This window comes from Mya arenaria, chromosome 11, assembly GCF_026914265.1.
Source record: "Mya arenaria isolate MELC-2E11 chromosome 11, ASM2691426v1".
Taxonomy (NCBI): Eukaryota; Metazoa; Mollusca; class Bivalvia; order Myida; family Myidae; genus Mya; species Mya arenaria.
In genome coordinates, this window is record NC_069132.1 from 18,209,462 (window position 1) to 18,227,641 (window position 18,180).

Genomic DNA, 18,180 nt, shown 5'->3' on the forward strand with positions numbered 1-18,180 from the left:
AAATATAGTGTGTTGAGTTTGTGTATTTGTGTTTATTACAGCGGGCCGGCTATTAAATAGTTGTTATCGTCGTTGTCATTGGTATATAATAGTCGTTAATCGTAATGTAATGGGCATTCTATGATAAATAAAATTCGTCCATGAGTGTATTATAGAGTTGGCATATTCGTTTCTTGTGGTTTATACCGACTGCCAACTATTCCCTATATCTACGTGAAGCCACTCGCAATTGTGTTAACGCTGTTCTGAACTTCTCATGTTTCATTGTGTCTAAATATGACTAACCATTAAACTATGCAAATATTACCTATTTTGAAGCTTTTGGTGATTCCAAGAGCTCATCATTCCATTATTGTATAAAACAATATCTAGCTCTCAAATTAAAGATGTATTCAAACTAGTTTCTGTGTCCAAACCCTCGTTATAAAAGCTCATCAGAGCTTATGTTGTCTGTATATCTGTCTTGCCGACTTTAAATAAATCTTATCTTATCTTGTTAAAGCCGAACATCAGTAAATCCCATAGATTACAATAATGTGTTAACTCTGGTTGCCCAGTTGGTTTCTGCTGCATTATTTCTGTTAAAGTTTATCCTATAGAAATGTTCATGAACAGTAGGAGTTACTGTTATAAATGTGTTGTTACTATAAATTATTTCAAGTTAAACATAGTCGGTTAAAAAAAGCTCTGAGAGCTGATGTATATTGTACCTTACTTTAATATGTTCTTATCTTATCTTATATTATCGTATTGTCTCAAATTTCATCTTACGTTTTACAGGTTAACATACCTCTGTTTTGTATTATCTACACTAGTCAAACACCACAATAGACAAAGTTAAATTCCTTCACTTCCCTTTAATCATAAGCTCTATTGCATGTATTGTTTATTGTATACTGATGTTTTACACTTTAAAGACACTTGTTGATCGGACATCACACAGTAAACATGCAATAAAAAATTGTGTCTTTGTACATTTCACAGTCTTCCATGGTATACAACACTCTGAACAAAATTATTTTTTCAACACTTTTCGCTGTCATACAGAAAAGAAGGTCAATAAGACACGTTCAGGGAGGCATCAGACAAAACTCATTCGTAAATATGAATAGCTGTCGTATAGTGAAAAGGCCGAGAGTGAGACTTTAAAAGTGCTCAATGTGCGGCTTTTACGCAAACGAGTCATGATTTGACACAAGGTCTCCTTGCATTTTTTAAAGGGAAGTAACCGCTGATTTGAGTATGCGTCAAAGTTTAGTACAAAAATTAGTACCATTTTACCTAAATTCTATGTTCTCTTTCGTTGCGAATTCAATTAATATGACATTTTTCTAAAACTATTGGCGTATTGTATATACAGATATTTTAATTAATCATTTAATCCTCTCTTCCAATCATTTACAATGTGTAAATCTTCCTGACCAACGTTTTCGTTTAAATGCGAGACTGTGACTTCTCCGAGGTCAAGGTGTTGTCTAATGACGTCATATCTAATATTTCCTTTCACTATGGCGGAGACGGAACTGAATGTTGACAGTTTAATTGCGCGTCTTTTAGAAGGTACCAGGGTCTTAAATTATGAAAAACGAACCGAAGATAATCTGAAATCATATCCATTTATTACTGTTATCTATGGTGCACTGTAGACTTGATAGTATTCTTAATCTCATAAAGCATTTCTGCTTTTCCCACCTCGAAAATTGACAAGATACTGTAATAGTAAAAAAACACAATTTATTTATCTGCTATTAATGTCTAATACCTACTGATGAGCTAGACAGTTGTCCGTTGATTGACTGTAAAGTCTAGGGGGTACTGCAGGAATTAACACTTGCAGTCACCTCAGAAATAGTCCGCATTATTTTAATAAAGTAAAAAATGGATAAGTCCACCTGGTCAGTTTATTCCAGAGGTAGCTACAATAATGAGCGATCAGGGATACTATTTTATTATTTTGACATTTCTTATGTATCCTTGTAAGGCTACAACTCTCTACCATTTAACAACGGGCGAAATATTATATTGTAAAAATATGCATTGATGTTGAATAATAATGACAAAGTTGTTCAATTTTTATCCCACAGTGATCTGAACTGGATTTAATTTGTCATTAGAGTTGTTATTTTCACATTAATATATTATAGGTCACAAATACCGTTATACATGTACACGACCAATCAGATTTGTTCCAGATTTACCGATATCGGGATACTTTATAACAATCGACACTTGTAAGTGTTTTATGATAACTGAACATTTTTTTTGGGCATACTGACATACTTAAATATGTGTTAAATAGTAGGCAATAATATTTTCGTTGAAATTTGAATTTATAACGGAGATAATTTCAAAATTGTGGCCGTGAGGATTCTCTGCACAAGGACCGTTTGCTACTTTTTGCTGGGATGGTGGACGTCACGAGTCTGCCATGGTAAAAAAATTGTCAAAGGAATCGTTGACGGCCATTTAGGTGGACTAATTCCAGAGTTACTGGATGTTTCGTCACATTTCCAGTTGGTCTACCTTATTTAAAAGAACAAGTAGGGTTGTTGTTTCTTCGGTAGAAGGGTCTTTAAAGCGGTAGATTTTGTCTACTGTCGGTAGAATTCACATGTCTGTTTTAAGCTACCAGTCCATACTTACTGACACATTGCTTGGGTAGTCTAAAATAATAGACGTGTTATATGGGATTCTTCCAATCCCTAACGTCTTGACGGGTTTGTGCAAATACTGGGTGGGTTTGAAAAATATTGAAATTGTACTTAGTGAAGTATTTTATGTTTGAAATGGATAATAAAGGTTTATATTCATATTTTACCATGTTAGTACAAAGCTATTTTGCACAAAACAAGCATTAAATGCATTAAAACGCATGCTCTACCTTTCTAATCAAACGAAACTTGACTGACACAGACAACAATTATGCCAAGCGGAACAACTCCACCAAATCGTTATAATAACTCGGCCACTTCCGACAAGCTTCGTGATAGACCTAATTTAGCACAAAAATTCACAATCTCTTCGTGGTAGGCAGGAGAAGTTCTCTGAGCCTAGTAAGTGGGTACAGTGTTTTAAATAATAGTTAAAGAGACATTTAGCACTTCTTGTTATTCTCATCATTGTTAATGCTTAGAACAACCCTATAGATGTAGAAATGGAGTACTACAAAATCAGCGTTCAGTGTTATTAATTTGATCTATTGGAATGAATATTGCAGTTCGAGGATGCCGCCCAGGGAAGACAGTCCAGATGACGGAAGCCGAGGTTCGAGGGTTGTGCCTAAAGTCAAGGGAAATATTTCTGCAACAGCCAATATTACTAGAACTGGAAGCACCACTGAAGATATGTGGTATGCAAATTAAACAAAACAAAGACCAATTTTCTTAATAGCCCCAACAATGCACATCAGTCTTGTAACTCTTGTTACCATTGTTAGTTAGTATTGAGTGGAGGAAGTTATAATTTAGCCACTCATATTTGCTCTTACACTAATAATGATATGAATACCAGAATAGAGAGGATATTGCTTGGTTCATTTTAATATATTTTCCACCTTGTAATCACAGAAAGCAAGCTGCATTTACTTATTTTAAGTAATCATCAACAGTTTCTGTGATTTTGAGTGAATAAGATTTTGGTCTTAGGGGCAGAACAACAGATTTTCTGTTTCTTTTATGTTAAGATAATAGTAGAACAGTAGAACAGAATAGTTTCAACAAAAGGAAATGTGTGCGAAACAACATTGTCACGCGATCATGAACATTCTTTTGAAACATTTTAACCTATAGTAACCTATATATATATGTCTGTTAGACCATTGAAAATAACATCAGTGACAATATCATGATATGTCGCCGAAAATTATAGCAGTAAATATAAGATGATATTTCATCAGAAAGTATTAAAGACATTTTAGCCCATGTATTTTGTGTTATGTTTTTCATCTGAACTTTATTTCAGGGGACATTCATGGCCAGTATACAGACTTGATGCGGTTGTTTGAATATGGTGGTTTTCCCCCCGAGTCAAACTATTTATTTCTTGGTGACTATGTGGACAGAGGGAAACAGTCACTAGAGACCATTTGTTTATTGCTTGCCTATAAAATCAAATATCCAGAAAACTTCTTCTTACTGCGTGGGAACCATGAATGTGCCAGTATCAACAGAATATATGGCTTTTATGATGAATGTAAGTAATACTGGTAGGTGATCTTTCTGAGGTCAGGGTATAGCCTGCTTGTTGGTGGCTGCTTGACATTGCATTTTATGCAATTTGAGCACTGGCCATAGCTTAAAAATCTTTATAGTTATGCATTTGAAACTTTCCCTCCGGGTTTTGAGATTTTTTTGCCACTGTTCGCAGGAGGTCTAGGGGGCGCATGAGTGCCCCTTGTAGGGGTTCAGAGGGAGCCCCCCTGAAGCTCCTAGGGTTTAAAGGAGAGGGTTATAGTATAAAAGGCAGACTGGCAGAAAAATGGCCAATTCACTTGACCTCACAGAGCTGTCTGCTAGTACAGACTGCCAGAACATTTTTTTCAAACATACAAATAATTAACAAACATAAATAGCTAAAATTTGTCACATGGTTTATTTAGTGTACCATTAACATAATTATCTAGTCAACTTCCAAGTTTCTCAAACAGTTATAAATACTACTTTTCAATTATTATTTTTTATGACTGTCAAACAAATATAAATATCTGTGGAGGTATTGGTCATGGTATTGTAAATGTAATTGATTTATCTATTCTCAAATGAGAAACCAATGGACAAAATCTTCTGTACCACTCTTCTCAGCAGCATAAAACACCACAAGTCATGTGAATGTTAACAATCAAAACTGCTGACCAGAGCAGACCTCATTATCCTGATTAGCCACACCTCCTCTGCCAAATAGGCTTAATGACTGTCCGGTATGATATTTGGGGTTATGCACCCCGGCCTTTAAGTATACTAAGAACCTTAGATGGTCCTGCAGCCATCAGATCTGTTGAAATCAGCGATTCTGCAGACAAATCACATCCCTGATAAAAAATAAAGAAGGAATATCATTAAAATTATATTGTAAAATAATCACATTTATAGTGACACTCTAATACAAAATCAAGACATACACATCTATAACCAACATCAATTTTGACTGATAAACTTTTAACTTCATACTAAATACTGGTAATGCATTTATGGAAAATATTTAATACTGATAACAAGATTGTAACGGTGTATTTAATAGCAGAAAGAGCAAAAATATTAAATGATTAAATGATTTACTGTGGTCTACTATAGTCTCATAAGGTAGACATACGGTATTTTATGCATATGTCTTTCAAATTCAGCTTGGTATATTTCATAAGAACCATTGTTTTCGACATTTATTCATCTTTTTGGAATATTAAAACAAGATTATTAAGTGTGGTAAATCTTATTTGGGAATAAAAGTGCATCTTTAATTAGCACATTGTTTTACTGTCATACAATTACATATTTATTCTTTTTTAAAGTTTATGAAATTTAAGAATCAAAACTACATATTCATTTCTTTAGTTTTGCTTTGCAATTTGACCTTAAATATTTTGCACTCTAACTTGTTTTTGTAGTAATTATAGCCTTTCAGAAGTATTTGATCTGGCTATAACAATTGTCACACTTTTGCTACTAACAGTCATTAAAGGATGTCATTGAAATTCTGAATCAATTAACCTAGCCGTGCCCTAATTATCCAATATGTCACAACAGCGGCATGCTTAAGTAACTACAGAGACCTCATGTAGGCAGCTTAGTGTGCTGCTTATTTGATTTTTCAGAAAATATTATGAAAAAATCACTGTAGCTATGATACAGCTTTGAAAAACTGTCGCCAATTGCTTTTTTTCTAAATTTGTGTTAAAAATGCTACAATCGAAAAAAATTAATGGTGCTTAAATGCTTTTATAATGTAGCTCCTCTGTGTAAGGGACTAATTGATTTGTTTCAGGCAAAAGAAGATTCAATGTAAAGTTATGGAAAACATTCACAGACTGCTTCAACTGTTTGCCTATAGCAGCCATCATTGACGAGAAAATATTCTGCTGTCATGGAGGTATGTAAGCTTACAGAAAAATGGAGAAGTGTTATGTACACAAAGCTGTCCCCAATTTGTTGTAAAATCTTACGCCTTACAAGCTTTAGTATCTCATATCATCTAGCAAAATTACTTACCGAATTTCAGAATAAAAAAAGCTAGTTTATCATTTGGATAATCTTGTTTCAAAATGAGAAAACCACACAAATGATACTGACACAAAAATAGCATGCTTTATAGGTTAATTGTGTTATAAACAACAACAACAACAACAACTTTTAATGCATTCAGGCAATCATGTCTATAGCTATAAATGATCAGATCGTTTGAGAAATTGAGGCCTGATAAAACTTGTATAAGATCAAATAGACGATTTATGTTTAGAGTTTTGCTAACACATTATCAGTGTTCGAATGAAATTGGAAATGTGTTGCTAACTTAAGATATGTTCAATAAAAGAACTCGGTAACCGTCCTTTTGCAGGGATAAATAACAATAATTCTAATTTGACATTTAATTCAGATCTGAGCTATTATTGTTTTCATGTTAATTGGAATGGGCTTACTGCAAAGGGAATCTTAAATGAATCTCGAAATCATAAATCAGTATAACTGTATTGAATCAATTAAAACTTTCAAATTAAAATGATCATTTTTATGAAAAATGAGTATTCCATCCATTTGTTGACTGTTAATTTTACTCATGTTGAACCTTGCAGGACTTTCACCAGATTTACAATCCATGGAACAGATCCGGCGAATCATGCGACCCACAGATGTACCTGACACAGGTAACTCATGGGTGGGCTATTATAGTGTAAGATGTTCCTGACACAGGTAACCCACGGGCGGGCTATTATAGTGTAAGATGTACCTGACACAGGTAACACATGGGCAGGCTATTATAGTGTAAGATGTACCTGACACAGGTAACACACTGGCGGGCTATTATAGTGTAAGATGTACCTGACACAGGTAACACGTGGGCTGGCTATTATAGTGTAAGATGTACCTGACACAGGTAACACACTGGCGGGCTATTATAGTGTAAGATGTACCTGACACAGGTAACACACGGGCGGGCTATTACAGTTTAAGATGTACCTGACACAGGTAACACACAGGCGAGCTTATATAGTGTAAGATGTACCTGTTTCTTACATAAGACTGACAGAATACAGAATACATTAGACTGACATACTACATAAGTTAGCCAGAATACACAAGACAGCCAGAATACAATTGACTGACATAATACATAAGACTGACAGAATACACAAGAAAGCCAGAATACAATAGACTGACATAATACATAAGATTGAAAGAAAACATACAACTTCCAGAATATATAAGACTGTCAAAATGCATAAAACAGCAGGAATACACAGGTCTTCTAGGATACATAAGAAAGCCAGAATACATTAGACAGCAAGAATACATAAGACTGACAGAATGCATAAGACAGTCAGAATACACAAGACAGCCAGAATACCTAAAAAGAGGCCATGATGGCCCCAAATCGCTCACCTGAGTAACAGAGTTTAACCTCTGTAATCAATACAGGTTGATATTTGTTCTCAAAGAATATTGAAAAAACATACTGGTCTAAAATGTTGCCTGGATAAACACTGACAGGACTTGTCACAGGTGCCTGCACACTGACAGGACTTGTCACAGTTTCCTGCACACTGACAGGACTTTGTGATTGCCTGCACACTGACAGGACTTGATGATTGACTGCACACTGACAGAATTTGATTCTCATACCTGCATACTGACAGGACTTTGGTCAGTTGCCTGCACACTGACTGGACTTGATATTTGACTGCACGCTGACAGCACTTGATACAGGTACCAGCACACTGACAGGACTTTTTTCAGTTGCCTGCACACTGACAGGACTTTGTTCAATTGCCTTCCCACTGACAGAACTTCGTTCATTTACCTGCACACTGACAAAACAATGTTAAATTAGTATAGACACACAAACAACAAACAGTGCACCATCCAATAAAATCAATAAACTGCCTTAAGCTCTAAAAATCAAATGTCCGTAACCATTCTGCACCTTTAACTTATATTATCTCTTCTTCCATCTAGGACAACATCACCTTCCTTCATATGTTTAGTATCAATCCTTCTTTATATAAGGCTTATTCACTATCCAAACAAAAGATATGACTGTAGCTTAGAATAATCTACATGAAGTTTACAATAATCTACATGAAGTTCAATGGAAAAGTCTGATTATTAAATTTTCATGAAGTAAAAATGAAATTTCTTCTAATGAATAAAGTGTATAATAATTTTTTGAATTTATGAACCTAAAAAAGAACAATAATTACCTTAGAAGTGACTATGTTGAAGACTTAATAAAACTAAAAATCTATTCCCTTGTTACTAAAAATAGGAAGTAGTGCAATCTCCAACAAAAAGGGAGACCATATAGCAAGACATGCTGCCCTTGCTTCAAGAGAAAACTTGACATAACTTTCAGATTTTAATAAAATGAATTTGTAACCCACAGGGTGAGGCCAATTTTTCTCAAGGGGCATAATTTGAATAAACGTGGTACATGTAGATAACCAATAGACAATGTTAAACACCAAATATTTAAGCGCTAGGCCTCATAGTATTTGCCAAAAAAGTTTTGTAGTTTTTCCTTTAGGTTGCCATGGCAACCAGAGTTCTGCATGAAATTCATTTCTTTGATGAACAATTTTGAAAAAGCACCAAACATGGATCATTCATATGAAGTTTCATTAAAATTGTCCAAGCGGTTTAGGAGAAGATGATGATTATTACCAATTGCTTTTCCCTTTAGGTTGCCATGGCAACCAGGGTTCTAATGAAATTAATTTCTTTGAACAGTTTTGAAAAAGCACCAACTAGGGATCATTCCTATGAAGTTTCATTAAAATTGTCCAAGCGGTTAAGAAGATGATGATTATAACCAATTGTTGATGCTTTTCATTTAGGTTGCCATGGCAACCAGAGTTCTGCATGGAATTCATTTCTTTCAACAGTTTTGTAAAAGCACCAACCAAGGATCATGAAGTTTCATTAAAATTGTCCAAGCGGTTTAGGAGAAGATGATAATTATAACCAATTGTTGACGCTGCACGCCAGACGCCAGACATAGACCGATCACAATAGCTTACCTTGAGCTCTTATTTGACTGCCAGAATACAATAAACTGAAGGAATACATAAGGCAGCAAGAATACATAAGACAGACAAAATACATAAGACTGCCAGAATTCATAAGAATGACCGAATGCATAAGACTGCCAGAATACAAAAGTTCACCAAAATACAGTCATTATACATAAGACTGCCAGTAAACATAAACTTGAGTGTGTTGCATCTAAGTTTGAAGGTTATCTATCCTGTTGCCAGGTAGATGATATAGGCATTTTAGTTTGAAGGCCTAGCTGTAATTTCATTGTGGTTTGCAGGTTTGCTGTGTGACCTTTTGTGGTCTGACCCAGACAAGGATGTATCGGGCTGGGGAGAGAATGACCGGGGCGTGTCCTTCACATTTGGTGGAGACGTCGTGAACAAGTTTCTCAACAGACATGACCTAGACTTGATATGCAGAGCTCACCAGGTTACATGACACTAAGTTTATAAATTTTATAAAATTGATATTAAATTTGGAAAGCCCTTTATCCTGTGTGTGTAACAGAGTTAATTTAATATAAAATCCTCCTTTACATATAGTTAACAATGCAAGTGAATAGAAATATTAACATGTGAACAGATGAATTCCTCATTTAAGTTATAGACCAAACATGAAATAGATGTGTTCATGGCAGCTGAGTGATTAGCCCATCAGAATATTTCGGGCTTTTACTTGGAATTTGGAAGACTGTTATTATGCCTCCCCCTTTCATGGGGAGACATATTGTTTTTGCCCTGTCCGTAAGTCTGTCAGTCAGTCCGTCAGTTTGTACGTCACACTTCATTTCTGCTCAATAACTATAGAACGCTTAGACCCAGGAATTTCATTCTTGGTATGCTGGTTGGTCATGACTATTAGATGACCCCTATTGATTTTGTGATCAGTAGGTCAAAGGTCAAGGGCGCATATTTGAGGTGAAAAAAAGGTTTACGCTCAATAACTAAAGATCCTTTGGGTCCAGGAACTTCATACTTGGTATGCTAGTTGTTCATGACTAGTAGATGACTCCTATTGATTTTGAGATCAGTAGGTCAAAGGTCAAGGTTACGTTTAGGTAAACAAGGATATTTTGGTGGTGACCTTAAGCTTAAAAATGCTTCAGCTCAATAATTAAAGAACACTTGTACCCAGGAACTTCATACTTGGTATGCAAGTTGGTCATGACTAATAGATGACCCCTATTGATTTTGTGATCAGTCCGTCAGTCAGTCTGTACGTCACAATTTTTTTCCGCTCAATAAATAAAGAATGCTTGCACCCAGGAACTTAATACTTGGTATGCTAGTTGGTCATGACTAGTAGATGACCCCTATTGATTTTGAAATCAGTAGGTCAAAGGTCAAGGTCGCAGTAGATGTTCACTATTTAATACGGGTTAATACACCAAACTTCACTGTTGGTTTGTCTCCAGTCCAAAATTATAAATTTCATGTCCATCATTTATTTTTTCTCAGCTTCGACCACACAATAGAGGAGACTAGCATTTTTTCAAAAAAGCAATTTCTAGTTTAATTACAATTTTCACCATAATTAAATTTGACAGGTGGTTGAGGATGGTTACGAGTTCTTTGCAAAGCGGCAGCTTGTCACGCTTTTCTCTGCACCCAACTACTGCGGGGAGTTTGACAACGCCGGAGGGATGATGTCGGTGGATGAAGCTCTCATGTGCTCCTTCCAGGTCAGTTTCCATAAACAAGTCTGAGTTCATACTGTCATTTTATAAAAAAAAGCTCTGGTAACTAGTCTGTAGTATGTTCTTAACCAAATATTACATCATTATTTATATGAAATTTATCATTACTATGATAACAGTCCTATGCTTTCCCAGTAGCATTTATCTTAATCTGTAGAAAGAGAAGCATTTCCTATACACCACTCAGTCAGTTCATAGAGACTTGTAGACACACATGCAGATCATTCATACATATATTACATTTTCATGCTTATCATCAGCTTATTATATGCCTTCTATTGTATGTTGGCAGATCTTGAAGCCCTCAGAGAAAAAAGCCAAGTACCAGTACGGGGGCATGAACTCTGGTCGACCCATCACACCTCCCAGGGGGCCCCCCAAGAAGAAATAACCTAACTTCTACAACTTTTCATAGACGGGCAGAGACAAACACATACACGAGCAGAGAGACACACATACACACATGTATACCGTTTACATGACTGGTGCCACTTGCGTGATATTTACATACTTTCATCACATGTTCACAGACGTTCATTGACATTGACAAAGGGCCGCATCTCAACAGTGAGGACAATTTGAGTTGTGGTTTTCATTTTATCACACTGTGTAATTCAAGATACAAATTTGTTCATTGGGTTGTGCTTGGGTGTTTAAGCTACGTTAGAAATAGTTCAGTTATCGTATTAGCATTTTATACAAAATTATATAAAAAATGAATATTGTGCAAAGCTCAATTTTTGTATAGTTTAAAAAACATGGTTGAGTGTTAAAAGAAATGATACAGAGGCATTTTCTAATTGACTTGCATTTATTCCATTTTAGATTAATTGAACATTGATATAAATTTCTAATTGTAACATAAGGCTTGCCCAAGAAAGGTTGTTGATTAAGGTACATTTACTTGCCTCTGTTTGGAGGAGAGTATGGCTATACTGTTAAGTGCCTCTGTTTGAGGGAAAGTATGGTTTTAATAGCTCATTGGTGCCTCAAAACATAAACCAGTTTGTATCCTAATTGATTTTAATTCAGTATTGAGCTAGTGGCATTTCTCTTTGTTTTACCTATTGTCTAGGAGAAACAGGAAGTTAACTCTTGTGTTTTTGTGTAGCCATTGCACAGTTGTGTAGCCACTTCACAGTTGTGAAGTCACTGCACAGTTGTGTAGCCACTGTTAAGTGGTGAAGCCACTGCACAGATGTGTAGCCACTGCACATTGGTGAAGCCACTGCACAGATGTGTAGCCACTGCACAGTGGTGAAGCCACTGCACAGATGTGTAGCCACTGCACAGTTAAGCAGCCACTGCACAGTAGTGTAGCCACTGCACAGATGTGTAGCCACTGCACAGTTGTGTAGCCACTGCACAGTGTTAAGCCACTGCACAGATTTGTAGCCACTGCACAGTGGTGAAGCCATTGCACATATGTGTAGCCACTGCACAGTTGAGCAGCCACTGCATAGTTGTGCAGCCACTGCACAGTTGTGCAGCCACTGCACATTTGTGTAGCCGCTGCACAGGCACATTTGTGTAGCCGCTGCACAGGCACATTTGTGTAGCTGCTGCACAGGCACATTTGTGTAGCCGCTGCACAGTTGTGTAAAGCAGCAAACAAAACTCTTCCACCTACTGGAACCTGTTAAAACATTTATCAAGTTGCTACACAGTGTACACACTGCTTGATATTTTAATGAAGATTTGTTATGATACTTGTATGACAATAGTTACAACATGTAGATTTTTGTATTAAACATGAACACGAATACCTGCTGTCTCTTGCTGATTCAATATGAAGCCTTGTAGGGGTAGTCTTCTCTTGCTTTTAAGATGATAAATTGTAAACTCATATTGCTCAACTAACATGACTGTAGTTTCTACTGTTTATTGAAAACCTTGCTGGTTATGTATATGTTGAAAATGCAAAAATATAGAAAGCACAAAATTGGCTTGTTTCACAATAGATTTAAGTAGATTCATTTTTGGAATTTTTTTTTTAAGTGGCTTTCCTGTAGCAGATTGTATCTGATAGATGAATTGTTAATTTGTCGTCAGACAGCTGTCTTCCTGCATAAAGAATGAAGGAGCCCATAGTATTGTAGATTGTTATTGTAAAATACTTTAATTACATTGTGCCCAACAAGCTACCAGCATCAATAAATGAGGCCCCAGAACCTTTTATAAATGGCAACAGGCACATGTTTACACATTTTTAACCTGTTTAAAGCAATCATCATAATAACCATATGTACATTGTTGTATTTATATTTTTGTACATTGTAATGTGATATACCATATGCAAATAGATGGTGTTTCTTGCTGCGGTCGGTGTTTCGGGATGAGAGAGAAATCATGAGTATATTTTATTAATATGAGACAATGTTACATGTAGAAATGAAGTGAAACAGGCTTTCTTTTCTTGAATGTAGAATGTCTTCCCGCTGTTGATGTTCAAGCATTCATGATATACATTCTTTCTTCTATGTAACCGTATAAACTTTATTTAAATTTACAGTATATAACTGTTGTGTACATTGGAGAGAATACATTATGTTTATTGAGACAATGCCAAACTATAGAGATCTGCTTCTAATTTGTCTGTATATTTTTATTTCCATTGTATTTGCAAGGTTGCTATATAATTGATCTTATACTAGTTATTTCTCTCTACTTGTATGTTAAATTCTGATCGATGAGTTACCTAATTGTAAAGATATTTGTTCATTCCTTTATTAGAGTCTTTTCAGAAATGTTTCAAGAAACAGCTAGGTGTTTCCATTTAACAGCTGCAAAAGTGCATGGAAGCTGGTAAGATCATGAATGTACATACCTAAATGGTGTTATAAAGATTACCTTTTGTTTGAAGGCTAAAGCCATTTATTTAAAATGTCAAGAATATATCTTTATAGAGTTTTTTTTTTACTTTTTATTTCTTTGACATCTTGTGAATTCATAGGAGTAATTAAGTCGGTTTTATTGATTGGTTAGTATTTTTAGATTATATCTTGCAATTCTAGAGTCTACTTTGTTCCTTACTCCATATAGGAATTGCTTCTTAATCATTCTGATACTGGTGTTCTTTATTTATATTTTGCTACAAGTTGTTGTTATTTGGTTTTTAGTTCATCCTCTTGTTTAAGTTTTTTGTTGACTTTAATGCTTTATATCTGTTGCATGAACTGCATTGCGCTTCCTTCGAGATAAGTATGTTTTTAATGTAGAATAATCCTTATGATTCCTTTTTTGCAGTGTACTTTTTCATGTTTTTGATACAAAACTGATGTTCAAATGAAATTTAATTTTGGCAAAAATATGGAAAGTAATTTTTTGGAAAAACTAAAAAAAAATCAACTTTAATACTCTTTAATATTAATGTTTGGCAGTGTTTTTAAAAAATATACAAGTTATATATTTGTAAATTAAACTGTTAAATTCTATATTATATTGCATACATTGAACCATTTGATTTTTCCAATATTTGTGTTTAATTATGATTTGATTTTAATATAATACATGTTACAGCATTCAGATTTTTGTAAATGGTGCAGGAACAATTTTTCACTCTCAACATGGCACTTATATATTTGCAAATATTTTTTTAATCAATTTCAGATTTAAACATTTTTCTTAGTTTCTTTTTGCAGACAGACCAAAATGGAAATAGGTTACATGTATGTACTTATGTACTGTCCATACAGGATAAGACTCTAACAGGATTATACTACAGCAGCAAATTAGGAGAATCCAATTATAACATTAGTAAAGTACTACCTATTTTTAGCTCCACTGGCCGAAGGCCATGGAGCTTATGTCGTCACAGATTGTCCGTCGTGAGTGCGTGCGTGCGTGTGTAAACTTTTACTTTAAACGACATCTCCTCTGAAACTGATAAGCGGATTTTGACAAAACTTCACAGGAATGTTCCTTTGGTGGTCCTTTACCAAAATTGCTCAAATGGTTCCGGTCCATTGCACAATATGGCCGCCAGAGCTAAAAATAGCAAAATCTTTAAACGACATCTCCTCTGAAACGGTTCGGCAGATTTTGATGAAACTTGACAGTAATGTTCCTTGGGTGGTCCTTTATTAAAATTGCTCAAATGGTTCTGGTCCATTGCACAATATGGCCGCCACAGCTAAAAATAGCAAAATCTTTAAACGACATCTCCTCTGAAACGGATAGGCAGATTTTGATGAAACTTCACAGGAATGTTCCTTTGGTGGTCCTTTACCAAAATTGCTCAAATGGTTCCGGTCCATTGCACAATATGGCCGCCAGAGCTAAAAATAGCAAAATCTTTAAACGACATCTCCTCTGAAACGGTTCGGCAGATTTTGATGAAACTTGACAGTAATGTTCCTTGGGTGGTCCTTTATTAAAATTGCTCAAATGGTTCTGGTCCATTGCACAATATGGCCGCCACAGCTAAAAAGAGCAAAATCTTTAAACGACATCTCCTCTGAAACGGATAGGCAGATTTTGATGAAACTTGACAGAATTGTTCCTTGGGTGGTCCTTAACCAAAATTGCTCAAATGGTTCCGGTCCGCTGCACAACATGGCTGCCAGGGCAAAAAAATAGAAAAACCTTTAAAGAACATCTTCTCAGAAACCGATGATCAGATTTTGATGAAACTTATCAGAAATGTTCCTTGGATGGTCCTTTATCAAATTTGCTTCAATGGTTTCGGTCCACTGCACAAGAAGGCCCCCAGAGGTAAAAATAGAAAAACCTTTAAACGACTTCTCCTCAGAAACCGATGATCGTATTGCAATGAAACTTGACAGAAATGTTACTTGGGTAGTCCTTAACCAAAATAGCCCAAACAGTTCTGGTCTGCTGCACAACATGGGCACCAGAGCTAAGAATAGAAAAAAACGTTAAACTACATCTTCTCAGAAACCGATTATCAGATTTTGATGAAACTTTACATAAATGTTCATCGGGATACCCTTTAACCAAAATTGCCCAAATGGTTCCGGTCCGCTGCACAACATGGCTGCAAGAGTTAAAAATAGAAAAACCTTTAAGGACTTCTCGTCCGCAGTCTTCACGAAAAACATTTTAACCTACTAGCCAGTTGGACTAGCATAATGGCATATTTTACTAGTCCGAATGACAATCTAGTAGTCCGACTATTTTGCCACATTATAAAACTGTATGCTTGAGGTAAATACCTATTTCAATTGAGCAGCTTGCAGTTTGAGTAAACATTTCTTTATTATGATGCTCATGCGGTGATAGGGAGTGACATCCTTCTGTTGGGAATAGTGCTCCTTGTTTTTCAGAACCTATGGGTACTATGTAAAAACAAAAGGCATCTTGCTTGAATAGACTGTAATAATATCAACATGGTTAGAAAAGAAATGCCATGCTTTAATAGCTTTGATTACATTTTACTACTGAATTACCTTCCTTTAATAGAAAAAAAAATAATGTCTTAATTTTTCACGTATAGCATCTTTAAATAATTTTTAAACAATAATAATTTATGAGTAAACATATAAGCATAAAGTTCTCACAAAAAGATCAATTTAAAAACCTTACATTTATACATAGGAAAGTATATATAGACTGAACATTAATTTTCGTTTAAGTGACATTCTGAAAGTTTATGAAACAGCTATTTTTAGTAACTTAAATGGCCGAAAAGTGTAAGTGAAACACCAAGTCGATTCTATCTCGTCAGTTTTTGTTCAGGTTAGATATTTGCTTCATAATCTATTCAGATTAAATGTTAACCTATGATCAGATTTTGATGAAACTTGACAGAAATGTTCCTTGGGTGGTCATTAACCAAAATTTGTTAAATGGTTCCAGTCCACTGCACACCATGGCTGCCAGAGCTAAAAAATAAAAAAAACTTTATACGACTTGTCGTCGAAACCGATGACCTTTTTTCGATAAAACTTCACAGAAATGTTTGTTTGGTGCTCCTTTACTCAAATTGCCCAAATCATTTCGGTCCACTGCACAACATGGCAGCCAGAGCTATTAAAGTAAAAATTTTTTTTAAATAACTTCTCCTCAAAAATTGATGATTGTATTTCTATGAAACTTGACGAAAATGTTCGTTAGGTGGTCTTTGCTTGAACCTTTTGGCCAGTGGAGCACAGGCACTGATGTGCCTCTTGTTATCTTATCAAATTATTATCAATTAAAGAAATATTTTTTCATGTTATCTTTGGTTGACTGTAGTCTTATCTTTGAATTTAAATTGTTATAATTGCCATTTCAATGTTTGCCTTTTAATTTTCAAAATCTTTGATTTTGTATTTATAAATGATTCTAGATATTTGTACTGGTAGTACTGCTTCACATTTATACCAGATTTTTAGAGTTAAATGATAGCGTGTAAAATGTGTTCTGTAGGCTGTTATCATTGTCACTGGACCTGTGTACATGTCATATCAGTCGCGTTATTTTCTCATTTTATTTGGCAGGTCCTGTTATGTTTCATGTATTCGCGATATTTAACAATAAACTATTTATACACTGCACGTAGTCTTTATTTACATGAAAACGAAGAGGAATGGTCTAGTATTAAATTTCTCCACATGTTCATGTTCTTGTGATTTACATGTTCTATTTATAGGCTTTTCAAACACGGTGATAAAACTACCAATAGGGGTTAAAGTCATTTTGATGATGTGTTTGTCTTAATGGATAGATGGATGTAAGTTAGTCCAAGCTAAATCTTCAAAGCTTCTGGACGGACTTTTGATTCAACTTCATAGGAATGATAAGTATCAGGCCTAGTTGTGAATGTACAATTTGCTTAGGATGTTTATATATAGTGCACAAATGAATTAGTTTGTCCATGAGAAATCAATATCACTGCTGAATGGATTTTATTGCAACTTTAAAGAAATATTCATGTAATTGCTTGGTACAGAAACTCAAGATGTGCGTTACATAAAAAGTCTTCCATTAGCATTCAAGATCGTTGAATAGCAGCCATACATGATTTTGTGGAGGGAATATTGCTTCAGTGTATGCTGAGTCCTTATGGTATTTCACATAAATAATGTTTTAAAAAGATGTTGTGCTTTCCAATTGGCCCCAAGATAGCTGTGTGTTGGCCATATTGGATGTGCCTTTATTTGTTCACAATAATTTGACCGTAATTAGTTTTGTACGTTCTCCTTGTTCTTGTCCTCTACACTACTTCTCAGCAACTACTGACCATAAATCACTGTGGCTTGTGATATATGTGAAGTCCCTGTATGGTTGGCTTATTTGGGA

General features: G+C 35.2%; 1 protein-coding gene across 1 annotated transcript; it reads left to right on the plus strand.

Annotated features, from left to right (window-relative positions):
* Window positions 1-1,489: 1,489 nt before the first annotated feature.
* Window positions 1,490-17,433, plus strand: LOC128208025 (serine/threonine-protein phosphatase PP1-beta catalytic subunit). The gene is made up of 8 exons (XM_052911306.1): window positions 1,490-1,560; window positions 3,218-3,349; window positions 3,961-4,191; window positions 5,977-6,081; window positions 6,782-6,853; window positions 9,520-9,671; window positions 10,789-10,923; window positions 11,231-17,433. The coding sequence occupies exons 1-8, from the start codon at window positions 1,509-1,511 to the stop codon at window positions 11,327-11,329; spliced, it is 978 nt and encodes a 325-aa protein (XP_052767266.1). The 5' UTR covers window positions 1,490-1,508; the 3' UTR covers window positions 11,330-17,433.
* The last annotated feature ends 747 nt before the right edge of the window (window positions 17,434-18,180 follow it).